Source organism: Bombina bombina, chromosome 7 (genome assembly GCF_027579735.1).
Source record: "Bombina bombina isolate aBomBom1 chromosome 7, aBomBom1.pri, whole genome shotgun sequence".
In the NCBI taxonomy this organism is placed as follows: Eukaryota; Metazoa; Chordata; class Amphibia; order Anura; family Bombinatoridae; genus Bombina; species Bombina bombina.
In genome coordinates, this window is record NC_069505.1 from 237,064,427 (window position 1) to 237,078,212 (window position 13,786).

General features: G+C 39.9%; 1 protein-coding gene across 2 annotated transcripts in view; it reads right to left on the reverse strand.

The window, feature by feature from the left end:
- Positions 1–4,514: 4,514 nt before the first annotated feature.
- Positions 4,515–13,786, reverse strand: part of UEVLD (UEV and lactate/malate dehyrogenase domains) — a gene marked incomplete at its 5' end in the record, with an annotated part of 160,996 nt that continues 151,724 nt past the window's right edge. For both annotated transcript variants that reach the window (XM_053720668.1, XM_053720667.1), the window contains 2 exon segments: positions 4,515–5,528; positions 5,829–5,952. In XM_053720668.1, coding sequence (XP_053576643.1) covers positions 5,361–5,528; positions 5,829–5,952 — 292 coding nt within the window.

The window sequence follows — 13,786 nt, forward strand, 5'->3', positions numbered from 1 at the left end:
CTAACTCATTTATTTCAGATGCCGTAGTACATTTAACTAAACTTACGGCTAAGAATTCCGGATTCGCCATTCAGGCACGCAGAGCACTGTGGCTAAAATCCTGGTCAGCTGACGTTACTTCTAAATCTAAATTGCTTAATATACCTTTCAAAGGGCAGACCTTATTCGGGCCCGGGTTGAAAGAAATTATCGCTGACATTACAGGAGGTAAAGGCCATGCCCTGCCTCAAGACAGAGCCAAACCTAAGGCTAGACAGTCTAATTTTCGTTCCTTTCGTAATTTCAAAGCAGGAGCAGCATCAACTTCCTCTGCACCAAAACAGGAAGGAGCTGTTGCTCGCTACAGACAAGGCTGGAGACCTAACCAGTCCTGGAACAAGGGCAAGCAGGCCAGGAAACCTGCTGCTGCCCCTAAGACAGCATGTATCGAGGGCCCCCGATCCGGGAACGGATCTAGTGGGGGGCAGACTTTCTCTCTTCGCCCAGGCTTGGGCAAGAGATGTCCAGGATCCCTGGGCGTTAGAGATCATATCTCAGGGATACCTTCTAGACTTCAAATTCTCTCCCCCAAGAGGGAGATTTCATCTGTCAAGGTTGTCAACAAACCAAATAAAGAAAGAGGCGTTTCTACGCTGCATACAAGATCTTTTATTAATGGGAGTGATCCATCCGGTTCCGCAGTCGGAACAAGGACAAGGGTTTTACTCAAATCTGTTTGTGGTTCCCAAAAAAGAGGGAACTTTCAGGCCAATCTTGGATTTAAAGATCCTAAACAAATTCCTAAGAGTTCCATCGTTCAAAATGGAAACTATTCGGACAATTTTACCCATGATCCAAAATGGTCAGTACATGACCACAGTGGATTTAAAGGATGCTTACCTTCACATACCGATTCACAAAGATCATTACCGGTATCTAAGGTTTGTCTTTCTAGAAAGGCATTACCAGTTTGTAGCTCTTCCATTCGGATTGGCTACGGCTCCGAGAATCTTCACAAAGGTTCTGGGTGCTCTTCTGGTGGTACTAAGACCGCGAGGAATTGCGGTAGCTCCGTACCTAGACGACATTCTGATACAAGCTTCAAGCTTTCAAACTGCCAAGTCTCATACAGAGTTAGTACTGGCATTTCTAAGGTCGCATGGATGGAAGGTGAACGAAAAGAAGAGTTCTCTCTTTCCACTCACAAGAGTTCCCTTCTTGGGGACTCTTATAGATTCTGTAGAAATGAAGATTTACCTGACAGAAGACAGGTTAACAAAGCTTCAAAATGCATGCCGTGTCCTTCATTCCATTCAACACCCGTCAGTAGCTCAATGCATGGAGGTGATCGGCTTAATGGTAGCAGCAATGGACATAGTACCCTTTGCACGCCTACATCTCAGACCGCTGCAATTGTGCATGCTAAGTCAGTGGAATGGGGATTACTCAGACTTGTCCCCTACTCTGAATCTGGATCAAGAGACCAGAAATTCTCTTCTATGGTGGCTTTCTCGCCACATCTGTCCAGGGTGATGCCATTCAGCAGGCCGGACTGGACAATTGTAACAGACGCCAGCCTACTAGGTTGGGGCGCTGTCTGGAATTCTCTGAAGGCTCAGGGACAATGGAATCAGGAGGAGAGTCTCCTACCAATAAACATTCTGGAATTGAGAGCAGTTCTCAATGCCCTTCTGGCTTGGCCCCAGTTAACAACTCGGGGGTTCATCAGGTTTGTCGGACAACATCACGACTGTAGCTTACATCAACCATCAGGGAGGGACAAGAAGCTCCCTAGCAATGATGGAAGTATCAAAGATAATTCGCTGGGCAGAGTCTCACTCTTGCCACCTGTCAGCAATCCACATCCCGGGAGTGGAGAACTGGGAGGCGGATTTCTTAAGTCGTCAGACTTTTCATCCGGGGGAGTGGGAACTTCATCCGGAGGTCTTTGCCCAAATACTTCGACGTTGGGGCAAACCAGAGATAGATCTCATGGCATCTCGACAGAACGCCAAGCTTCCTCGTTACGGGTCCAGATCCAGGGATCCGGGAGCGGTTCTGATAGATGCTTTGACAGCACCTTGGACCTTCGGGATGGCTTATGTGTTTCCACCCTTCCCGATGCTTCCTCGATTGATTGCCAGAATCAAACAGGAGAGAGCATCAGTGATTCTAATAGCACCTGCATGGCCACGCAGGACTTGGTATGCAGATCTAGTGGACATGTCATCCTGTCCACCTTGGTCGCTACCTCTGAAACAGGACCTTCTGATCCAGGGTCCCTTCAAACATCAAAATCTAATTTCTCTGAAGCTGACTGCTTGGAAATTGAACGCTTGATTTTATCAAAACGTGGTTTTTCTGAGTCAGTTATTGATACCTTAATACAGGCTAGGAAGCCTGTTACCAGAAAGATTTACCATAAGATATGGCGCAAATACTTATATTGGTGCGAATCCAAGAGTTACTCATGGAGTAAGGTTAGGATTCCGAGGATATTGTCTTTTCTACAAGAAGGTTTAGAAAAGGGTTTATCCGCTAGTTCCTTAAAGGGACAGATTTCAGCTCTGTCCATTCTTTTACACAAACGTCTGTCAGAAGTTCCGGACGTTCAAGCTTTTTGTCAGGCTTTAGCTAGGATCAAGCCTGTGTTTAAAACTGTTGCTCCACCATGGAGTTTGAACTTAGTTCTTAATGTTTTACAGGGGGTTCCGTTTGAACCCCTTCATTCCATTGATATCAAGTTGTTATCTTGGAAAGTTCTGTTTTTAATGGCGATTTCCTCGGCTCGAAGAGTCTCTGAGTTATCTGCCTTACATTGTGATTCTCCTTATCTGATTTTTCATTCAGACAAGGTAGTTCTGCGTACTAAACCTGGGTTCCTACCTAAGGTGGTCACTAACAGGAATATCAATCAAGAGATTGTGGTTCCATCTTTGTGTCCTAATCCTTCTTCGAAAAAGGAACGTCTGCTACACAATCTAGATGTAGTCCGTGCCCTGAAATTTTATCTACAGGCAACTAAGGATTTTCGACAAACGTCTTCCCTGTTTGTCGTTTATTCTGGTCAGAGGAGAGGTCAAAAAGCTTCGGCTACCTCTCTCTCCTTTTGGCTTCGTAGCATAATACGGTTAGCCTATGAGACTGCTGGACAGCAGCCTCCTGAAAGAATTACAGCACATTCTACTAGAGCTGTGGCTTCCACTTGGGCCTTTAAGAATGAGGCTTCTGTTGAACAGATTTGCAAGGCTGCAACTTGGTCTTCTCTTCATACTTTTTCCAAATTTTACAAATTTGACACTTTTGCTTCTTCGGAGGCTGTTTTTGGGAGAAAGGTTCTTCAGGCAGTGGTTCCTTCCGTATAAAGAGCCTGCCTGTCCCTCCCGTCATCCGTGTACTTTAGCTTTGGTATTGGTATCCCATAAGTAATGGATGATCCGTGGACTGGATACACTTAACAAGAGAAAACATAATTTATGCTTACCTGATAAATTTATTTCTCTTGTAGTGTATCCAGTCCACGGCCCGCCCTGTCACTTTAAGGCAGGTAATTTTTCCATTAAACTACTGTCACCACTGCACCCTATGGTTTTCCTTTCTCTGCATGTTTTCGGTCGAATGACTGGTAATGGCAGTTAGGGGAGGAGCTATATAGCAGCTCTGCTGGGTGAATCCTCTTGCACTTCCTGTTGGGGAGGAGTTAATATCCCATAAGTAATGGATGATCCGTGGACTGGATACACTACAAGAGAAATAAATTTATCAGGTAAGCATAAATTATGTTATCCGTGGACTCGTCATATCTTGTAAAATAAATACTTATTGAATCCCTTTTGTAGGCCATGTCTACGTTACCTTACTCACCTATGATGCATAATTATTCTACTAATATCTATATTGCTTTTGTTGATTAGTTCAAGGTTTAATTTGCATATTGTGTTGTGTTTATATTGTTTATAAAAAGTTAAAAACATTGAGAACCCTTACAGGTACTCCACAATAATATGATTCTCCTTAGATTATTCTTCATATGGTCCTGTTGTAACCGACAGAAGAATGTATTTGTTGTAGCAAGACCATCTGTTTATTGCACTCAATTGTAACTGACAATTAATTTTTTCCTTTCTGTTATTGTCCTATTGTGGTGTCTGTAATGTGAATCTTTGTTTTCTCAATAAAAAAAGAATAATAATAATAAAAAAAGAAATATGAATTCAAACAGTTGGTGCATTAAAGTGCCTTCACAAATTAACATACTGGACAAAAATGGAAAACAGTTTAAATGCATTAACACCTTGTTTGATTCAATTGTTTTCAACAACCACTTGCTTTATTTGGAGGAACCAGTTGGGACTTGTTACAGGACTAGATAAAGCAAGCCACTGTCATTTTGTTAGCAAAAGTGTTATCTCTGCGTGAAGCCAATTAAGGCCAAACGTGAAGCCTTCAATATGCACTTCCGAGTCGGAATCAGAGAACTCATTTCAATTAAATTATAGAAAAGGGAGAGAGAAAAAAAAATGAATGAAACTATATTAGCAGTTTTTTTTTTACTATACTTAATGAAACATTTCATATTGCAATTTTATAGTATTTACTGTACCTTTAAGATAGAAGGAAGAATGTAACAAAGACAAGATACAGAACATTGTGTTGAAAAAGATGCAGCTCAGTGTTGGTACCTGCAAAATGTAGCACTAACATCTTTAAAGGGCCTTGTCGAAAAATTGCATGCTCTAATTTGTAAGCACCCTGCACTTCTATGTGTTTAACCCTCCTCCCTGCAAATGGGTTAAACACATAGTAGAAGTACCACTCAGGAGATGAAGAACACTGCTGGTCCTGAGGGGAAACTGCAGTTGATCTAATCCGCAACGTTAGTCACATGGCCCGGCTGTGTCAAAATGTTTGTGATTTTTCCAATATTTTAATCAATTTAGAATACAACGTAAATATGATGAGTAGCACAGATAGCTCATTAAAAACAAATTTTTTTTGTCTTCTGTGAATAAAGAACAAAACCGACAGTACTGCCAAAACCTAATGAAATCAAAGATTGCTTGTACTTTTTTTTTTGTAAAGAAAACAAAGCTGGAGTAAATATTTACAAACACATTAAATGGTTATAAACATTAGACTCCCATATAAAACAAACAGATCTGTTCAAAAATAGAAATGGGGAATATTATGAAGATACAAAAACCTTTATATTACACCATACACTCTTCTATAGTAGATCTTTTCAAACACTAACATAATGCGAGGCACAGCGCGCTCTCACGCTGCTCAGGGTTATATTGCGTTTCTTCATTTCATAATGATTTTTGTTTCCTGTATCACACGTGAGTCCTGCTCCAGATGTGTTTTTTTATTATTATTTTTTATAATTTTAGCTGCTGCTGCAACCTGTGAATGTCTTTGGCACTTTTCCTGAGAGTTTCAAAAGTTTGATCATCTTTTGTTATGGTCTTAGTAATTCCAAGAACCCCACGAGTTCCAAGGAAACAAGGCAGGCTTAAAAACACCTCTTCCTGGATCCCAAAATAACCCTGAAAGTAAAATGACACAGAGGCATTAAACTCCTTTTACACTAAAATGTTGCAGGGCATATACTGTGTATTCATAGAGAACAGCAAGATAAAAAAGAAACTTGAGAAAGCACTTATACCATTTGTTTAAAATAAAAGTTAGACCATAATGGAAATCCATGTTTTTTTGGTTGTATTTACACAACAGTATATGAGAGAGAGAGAGAGAGAGAGAAAATAAGAAAGTGTGTAATGTACATGCAAATCATTAAACCAGCGTATTGAGGCTTAGGACAGTGAGGCACCTTCTGTAATTCTTACCTTAGCTAAAGAGGAGGCTGAATGTATTGACCCTTTATTTTGTACTATGGTGTTTGTTATATCTGCTACAGACAGACCAACAGACCATGATCTCTGGCCTTTTCCTTTCAGTATCTCCATGGCTCTAGAAATATAAAACAAAATCGTAATAGTAAGAAATTACAAGGAAAAACATAATTTATGTAAGAACTTACCTGATAAATTCATTTCTTTCATATTAGCAAGAGTCCATGAGCTAGTGACGTATGGGATATACATTCCTACCAGGAGGGGCAAAGTTTCCCAAACCTTAAAATGCCTATAAATACACCCCTCACCACACCCACAATTCAGTTTAACGAATAGCCAAGAAGTGGGGTGATAAGAAAAAAGTGCGAAAGCATATAAAATAAGGAATTGGAATAATTGTGCTTTATACAAAAAAATCAAAACCACCACAAAAAAGGGCGGGCCTCATGGACTCTTGCTAATATGAAAGAAATGAATTTATCAGGTAAGTTCTTACATAAATTATGTTTTCTTTCATGTAATTAGCAAGAGTCCATGAGCTAGTGACGTATGGGATAATGACTACCCAAGATGTGGATCTTTCCACACAAGAGTCACTAGAGAGGGAGGGATAAAATAAAGACAGCCAATTCCTGCTGAAAATAATCCACACCCAAAATAAAGTTTAATGAAAAACATAAGCAGAAGATTCAAACTGAAACCGCTGCCTGAAGTACTTTTCTACCAAAAACTGCTTCAGAAGAAGAAAATACAACAAAATGGTAGAATTTATTAAAAGTATGCAAAGAGGACCAAGTTGCCGCTTTGCAAATCTGATCAACCGAAGCTTCATTCCTAAACGCCCAGGAAGTAGAAACTGACCTAGTAGAATGAGCTGTAATCCTATGAGGCGGAGTCTTACCCGACTCAACATAGGCAAGATGAAATAAAGATTTCAACCAAGATGCCAAAGAAATGGCAGAAGTTTTCTGGCCTTTCTAAAACCAGAAAAGATAACAAATAAACTAGAAGTCTTTCGGAAAGACTTAGTAGCTTCAACATAATATTTAAAAGCTCTAATAACATCCAAAGAATGCAACGATTTCTCCTTAGAATTCTTAGGATTAGGACATAATGAAGGAACCACAATGTCTCTACTAATGTTGTTGGAATTCACAACTTAGGTAAAAATTCAAAAGAAGTTCGCAACACCGCCTTATCCTGATGAAAAATCAGAAAAGGAGACACAAGAAAGAGCAGATAATTCAGAAACTCTTCTGGCAGAAGAGATGGCCAAAAGGAACAAAACTTTCCAAGAAAGTAATTTAATATCCAATGAATGCATAGGTTCAAATGGAGGAGCTTGAAGAGCCCCCAGAACCAAATTCAAACTCCAAGGAGGAGAAATTGACTTAATGACAGGCTTTATATGAACCAAAGCTTGTACAAAACAATGAATATCAGGAAGAATAGCAATCTTTCTGTGAAAAAGAACAGAAAGAGCAGAGATTTGACCTTTCAAGGAACTTGCGGACAAACCCTTATCTAAACCATCCTGAAGAAACTGTAATATTCTCGGTATTCTAAAAGAATGCCAAGAAAAATGATGAGAAAGACACCAAGAAATATAAGTCTTCCAGACTCTATAATATATCTCTCTGGATACAGATTTACGAGCCTGTAACATAGTATTAATCACAGAGTCAGAGAAACCTCTTTGACCAAGAATCAAGCGTTCAATCTCCATACCTTAAATTTAAGGATTTCAGATCCTGATGGAAAAAAGGACCTTGAGACAAAAGGTCTGGTCTTAACGGAAGAGTCCACGGTTGGCAAGAGGCCATCCGGACAAGATCCGTATACCAAAACCTGTGAGGCCATGCCGGAGCTACCAGCAGAACAAACGAGCATTCCTTCAGAATCTTGGAGATTACTCTTGGAAGAAGAACTAGAGGCGGAAAGATATAGGCAGGATGATACTTCCAAGGAAGTGATAATGCATCCACTGCCTCCGCCTGAGGATCCCGGGATCTGGACAGATACCTGGAAAGTTTCTTGTTTAGATGAGAAGCCATCAGATCTATTTCTGGAAGTTCCCACATTTGAACAATCTGAAGAAATACCTCTGGGTGAAGAGACCATTCGCCCGGATGCAACGTTTGGCGACTGAGATAATCCGCTTTCCAATTGTCCATACCTGGGATATGAACCGCAGAGATTAGACAGGAGCTGGATTCCGCCCAAACCAAAATTCAAGATACTTCTTTCATAGCCAGAGGACTGTGAGTCCCTCCTTGATAATTGATGTATGCCACAGTTGTGACATTGTCTATCTGAAAACAAATGAACAACTCTCTCTTCAGAAGAGGCCAAGACTGAAGAGCTCTGAAAATTGCACGGAGTTCCAAAATATTGATCGGAAATCTCACCTCCTGAGATTCCCAAACCCCTTGTGCCGTCAGATACCCCCACACAGCTCCCCAACCTGTAAGACTTGCATCTGTTGAGATTATAGTCCAGGTCGGAAGAACAAAGAAGCCCCCTGAACTAAACGATGGTGATCTGTCCACCATGTCAGAGAGTGTCGTAAAATCGGTTTAAAGATATAAATTGAGATATCTTTGAGTAATCCCTGCACCATTGGTTCAGCATACAGAGCTGAAGAGGTCGCATGTGAAAACGAGCAAAGGAGATCGCATCTGATGCGGCAGTCCTAAGACCCAACATTTCCATGCATAAGGCTACCAAAGGGAATGATTGTGACTGAAGGTTTTGACAAGCTGATATCAATGTTAAACTTCTCTTGTCTGACAAGGACAGAGTCATAGACACTGAATTTATCTAGAAACCTAAAAAGGTTACCCTTGTCTGAGGAATCAATGAACTGATTGGTAAATTGATCCTCCAACCATGAACTTGAAGAAACAACACAAGTCGATTCGTATGAGATTCTTCGAAAATGAGAAGACTGAGCAAGTACCAAGATATCGTCCAAATAAGGAAATACCAAAAACCTATTCTCTGATTACAGAAAGAAGGGCACCGAGAACCTTTGAAAAAAATTCTTGGAACTGAGGCTAGGCCAAACGGTAGAGCCACAAAACTGGTAATGCTTGTCTAAAAAGAGAATCTCAGACACTAAAAGTGATCTGGATGAATCGGAATATGCAGATACACATCCTGTAAATCTATTGTAGACATATAATGCCCTTGCTAAACAAAAGGCAGGATAGTCCTACAGTAACCATCTGAATGTTGGTATCCTAACATAACGATTCAATAATGATAGATCCAGAACTGAACTGAAGGAATTGACCTTCTTTGGTACAATGAAGAGATAAAATAAAACCCCAGCCCCTGTTCCAGAACTGGAACTGGCATAAATACTCCAGCCAACTCTAGACCTGAAACACATTTCAGAAATGCTGAGCCTTTGCTGTGTTAACTGGGACACGGGAAAGAAAAGAATCTCTTAGCAGGAGGCCTTAACTTGAAGCCAATTCTGTACCTTTCTGAAACAATGTTTCTGAAACCAGAGATTAAGAACGGAATTGATCCAAATTTCTTTGAAGAAAACGTAATCTGCCCCATACCAGCTGAGCTGGAATAAGGGCCGCACCTTCATAGGTACTTAGGAGCTGGCTATAGGTTTCTATAAGGCTTGGATATATTCCAAACTGGAAATAGTTTCCAAACTGATACCGCTCCTGAGGATGAAGGATCAGGCTTTTGTTCCTTGTTGTGAGGAAAGGAACGAAAATGATTATTTACCCTGGAAAGAAAGGGAAAGCAAAGTTGACTTAGAAGACATGTCAGCATTCCAAGTTTAATCCATAAAGCTTTTCTAGCTAAAATAGCTAGAGACATATACCTGACATCAACTCTAATGATATCAAAAGATGGTATCACCAATAAAATTATTAGCATGTTATAGAATAATAATAATGCTATAAAATTATGATCTGTTACTTGTTGCGCTAAAGCTTCTAACCAAAAAGTTGAAGCTGCAGCAACATCCGCTAAAAATATAGCAGGTCTAAGAAGATTACCTGAACATAAGGAAGCTTTCTTAGAAAGGATTCAATTTTCCTATCTAAAGGATCCTTAAATTAAGTACTATCTGCCGTAGGAATAGTAGTACATTAGCAGGAGTAGAGACAGCCCCATAACCTTAGGGATTTTTGTCCCAAAAAACTCTAATCTGTCAGATGGCACAGGATATAATTTGCTTAAACGTCTAGAAGGAGTAAATAAATTACCCAAATTATTCCATTCCCTGGAAATTACTTCAGAAATAGCATCAGGGAGATAAAACTCTTCTGGAATAACTACAGGAGATTTAAAAACCTTATTTAAACGTTTACATTTAGTATCAAGAGGACCAGAATCCTCTATTTCTAATGCAAATAACACTTCTTTAAGTAAAGAACGAATAAATTCCATCTTGAACAAATACAAAGATTTATCAGCATCAACCTCTGAGACAGAAACCTCTGAACCAGAAGAACCATTATCAGTATCAGAATGATGATGTTCATTTAAAAATTCATCTGAAAAAAGAGAAGTTTTTAAAAGACTTTTATGTATACTAGAAGGAGAAATAACAGACATAGCCTTCTTAATGGATTTAAAAAATAAAATCTCTTATGTTATCAGGAACACTCTGAAAATTATATGTTGACGGAACAGCAACAGGTAATGTAACAGTACTAAAGGAAATTTTATCTGCATTAATAAGTTTGACATGACATGCAATACAAATAACAGCTGGAGAAACAGATACCAAAAGTTTATAGCAGATACACTTAGCTTGGTAGCTCCAGCACTGTGCAGTGATTTTCCTGTAGTATCTTCTGACTCAGTTGCAACGTGGAACATCTTGCAATATGTAAAAGAAAAAAACAACATATAAAGCAAAATTGATCAAATTCCTTAAATGACAGTTTCAGGAATGGGAAAAAAATGCCAGTGAACAAGCTTCTAGCAACCAGAAGCAATAAATAATGAGACTTAAATAATGTGGAGACAAAAATGACGCCCATATTTTTTAGCGCCAAAAAAGATGCCCACATTATTTGGCGCCTAAATGCTTTTGGCGCCAAAAATGACGCCACATCCGGAACGCCGACACTTTTGACGCAAAAAAAGTCAAAAAATGACGCAACTTCCGGCGACACGTATGACGCCGGAAACAGAAAAAAAATTTTGCGCCAAAAAAGTCCGCGCCAAGAATGACGCAATAAAATGAAGCATTTTCTGCCCCCGCGAGCCTAACAGCCCACAGGGAAAAAGTCAAATTTTTTAAGGTAAGAAAAAATTATTGAAACAAATGCATTTATCCCAAATATGAAACTGACTGTCTGAAAAATAAGGAATGTTGAACATTCTGAGTCAAGGCAAATAAATGTTTGAATACATATATTTAGAACTTTATAAATAAAGTGCCCAACCATAGCTTAGAGTGTCACAGAAAATAAGATTTACTTACCCCAGGACACTCATCTACATGTTTGTAGAAAGCCAAACCAGTACTGAAACGAGAATCAGCAGAGGTAATGGTATATATAAGAGTATATCGTCGATCTGAAAAGGGAGGTAAGAGATGAATCTCTACGACCGATAACAGAGAACCTATGAAATAGACCCCGTAGAAGGAGATCACTGCATTCAAATAGGCAATACTCTCCTCACATCCCTCTGACATTCACTGCACGCTGAGAGGAAAACCGGGCTCCAACTTGCTGCGGAGCGCATATCAACGTAGAATCTAGCACAAACTTACTTCACCACCTCCATCGGAGGCAAAGTTTGTAAAACTGAATTGTGGGTGTGGTGAGGGGTGTATTTATAGGCATTTTAAGGTTTGGGAAACTTTGCCCCTCCTGGTAGGAATGTATATCCCATACGTCACTAGCTCATGGACTCTTGCTAATTACATGAAAGAAATATAACCGCTTATGAAGTTACTTCTCCCAATCAGTTAAACATGTTTATATTGAGGTGTTGGAGATATTCTAATTTAATGGCTTGTTGCAGTGGCGTCACTAGGGTTGGTGTCACCCGGTGCGGTAACTTATGGTGTCACCCCCCTCCCCACAGAAAGCAGACACAAACACAAAAACACAGGCACACACACATACAAACACTCCAATACACTCAGAAACACTTAGAAACATACTCAGACACACACAAAAACACTCAGGCACACACAAACACTTAGACACACACAAAAACACTCAGGCACACACACAAACACAAAAACACTCAGACACACACACAGAAACACTCAGACACACACACAAAAGCACTCAGATACACACACACACAAAAACACTTGGTCAGGTGCCAGGCATCCCCCTCATGATTTCCCAGTTCCCGTTTAGAGAGACAGCACAGCAGTGAGTGACTCCACTGCTCCACACGTCACTGAGCAGTGAGCACAAAAAGACAGGCAGGTTTAGGCTAGCAGCACAACTTTGCAAGCCCCACTGCATGCCCACAACATTCATAGTGAAATTGGGCAGGGGAGGAGCAAAGTACAAACAAGCAAAAGCAGCCGGGAAAACTATTTGTGGAAATTGCAGCGCTGGCTCAAGGGGCAAAAAAAATGAAGTGTCTACAACTTTCCCAGTCCCACTAATGTTCACAAATGCTGGCCCCTCTAATAAAAATATCTATGCATCTCTACATTGTATTTCTTTGAATTTCAATAAAATAAAAAAAAATTATTATTTTTTTTTTTTTGGTGGTGTCACCCCCTGGAGGGTGTCACCCTGGTGCGGCCCGCACCCCCCGCACCCACCTAGTGACGCCACTGGCTTGTTGTAATGTGTTAGCTTACCATGGTCCAGACTCTCGGCATGGAGAGAAATGACAAAAAATCTTTGGAATTTTGGACCGTATAAAGTTATATAGGAGTCTTTCCTTCACATTCAGAAACCCTGAATATCAAAATAAACTTCTTTCGATTTAAAATATATGTTTCTAAAACTCTTTGAGGGACCTCACCATACTGACGAGACTCCTTGCCTGAGCAGAGAAGCTTTACATCAAATAAACAAATGGGTAAAGTCTCACTTGAGAGCTCTCAAGCAGAGCATGGTCAGTGAGACGACAAAGAGTGGCGGCAATCACATGTGGTCACGAATCACCACTTCTGCATCGGAACTGGAATTCTTGCTGTTTCCAAATGGATCTTCATCTGCGTGTGTAACCCTTTTGTAAATTAGCATCAGTAACACAAGTTCCTATCTCATGTATAGAAACCAACAAATGGTAAGAGATTGTTATAAAATGCCCCAGGACACTGCATCAGATATAGGTAATGTTGCAGGATACCCTCTGTCTGCTGTTCCCCCCTCATGATCTCCCCTCTAGAGGGCTCTTGTGAGATGTGGCTACCTTGTTTATCTGCCTGACAGACGTCTTTCTAATTTACTTCTATTATCACATTTTCTTTATTCTCGTTGTATCTTTTGTTGAAAAGCAGGGACGTATGATTAGGAGCCAGCCCATTTGTGGAGCACTATATGGCAGCAGTTTAGCAAGAATGATCCAATGAAAAAATGTTGTCAGGAGCACCAAAAAGTAAATTGAAAAGACTTGCTTTATTATTTTTGTGAATAAAACAAAACAAAAAGGGTTAACTAACCCCCAGGGTAAGAGTGATAAATAACCTTAGAAACACAGAAAACAAAAAGGCTCAGTTTAGCAAGAATCTTATCCATTTGCAAGAGCACTATATGGCAGCAGTATTTCCTGTAATGTAGTGCTGCAGATGCCTACCTAGGTATCTCTTCAACACAGAATATCATGAGAACTAAGCTAATTTGATTTTCTTTTATTATTCAGAAAGAGAATACAATTTTAAACAACTTTTTAATTTCACTTCTATTATCTAATTTGCTTGATTCACTTGGTATCCTTTGTTGAAGAAACACCAATCAGCAGCTCCTAAGCCTACCTAGGTA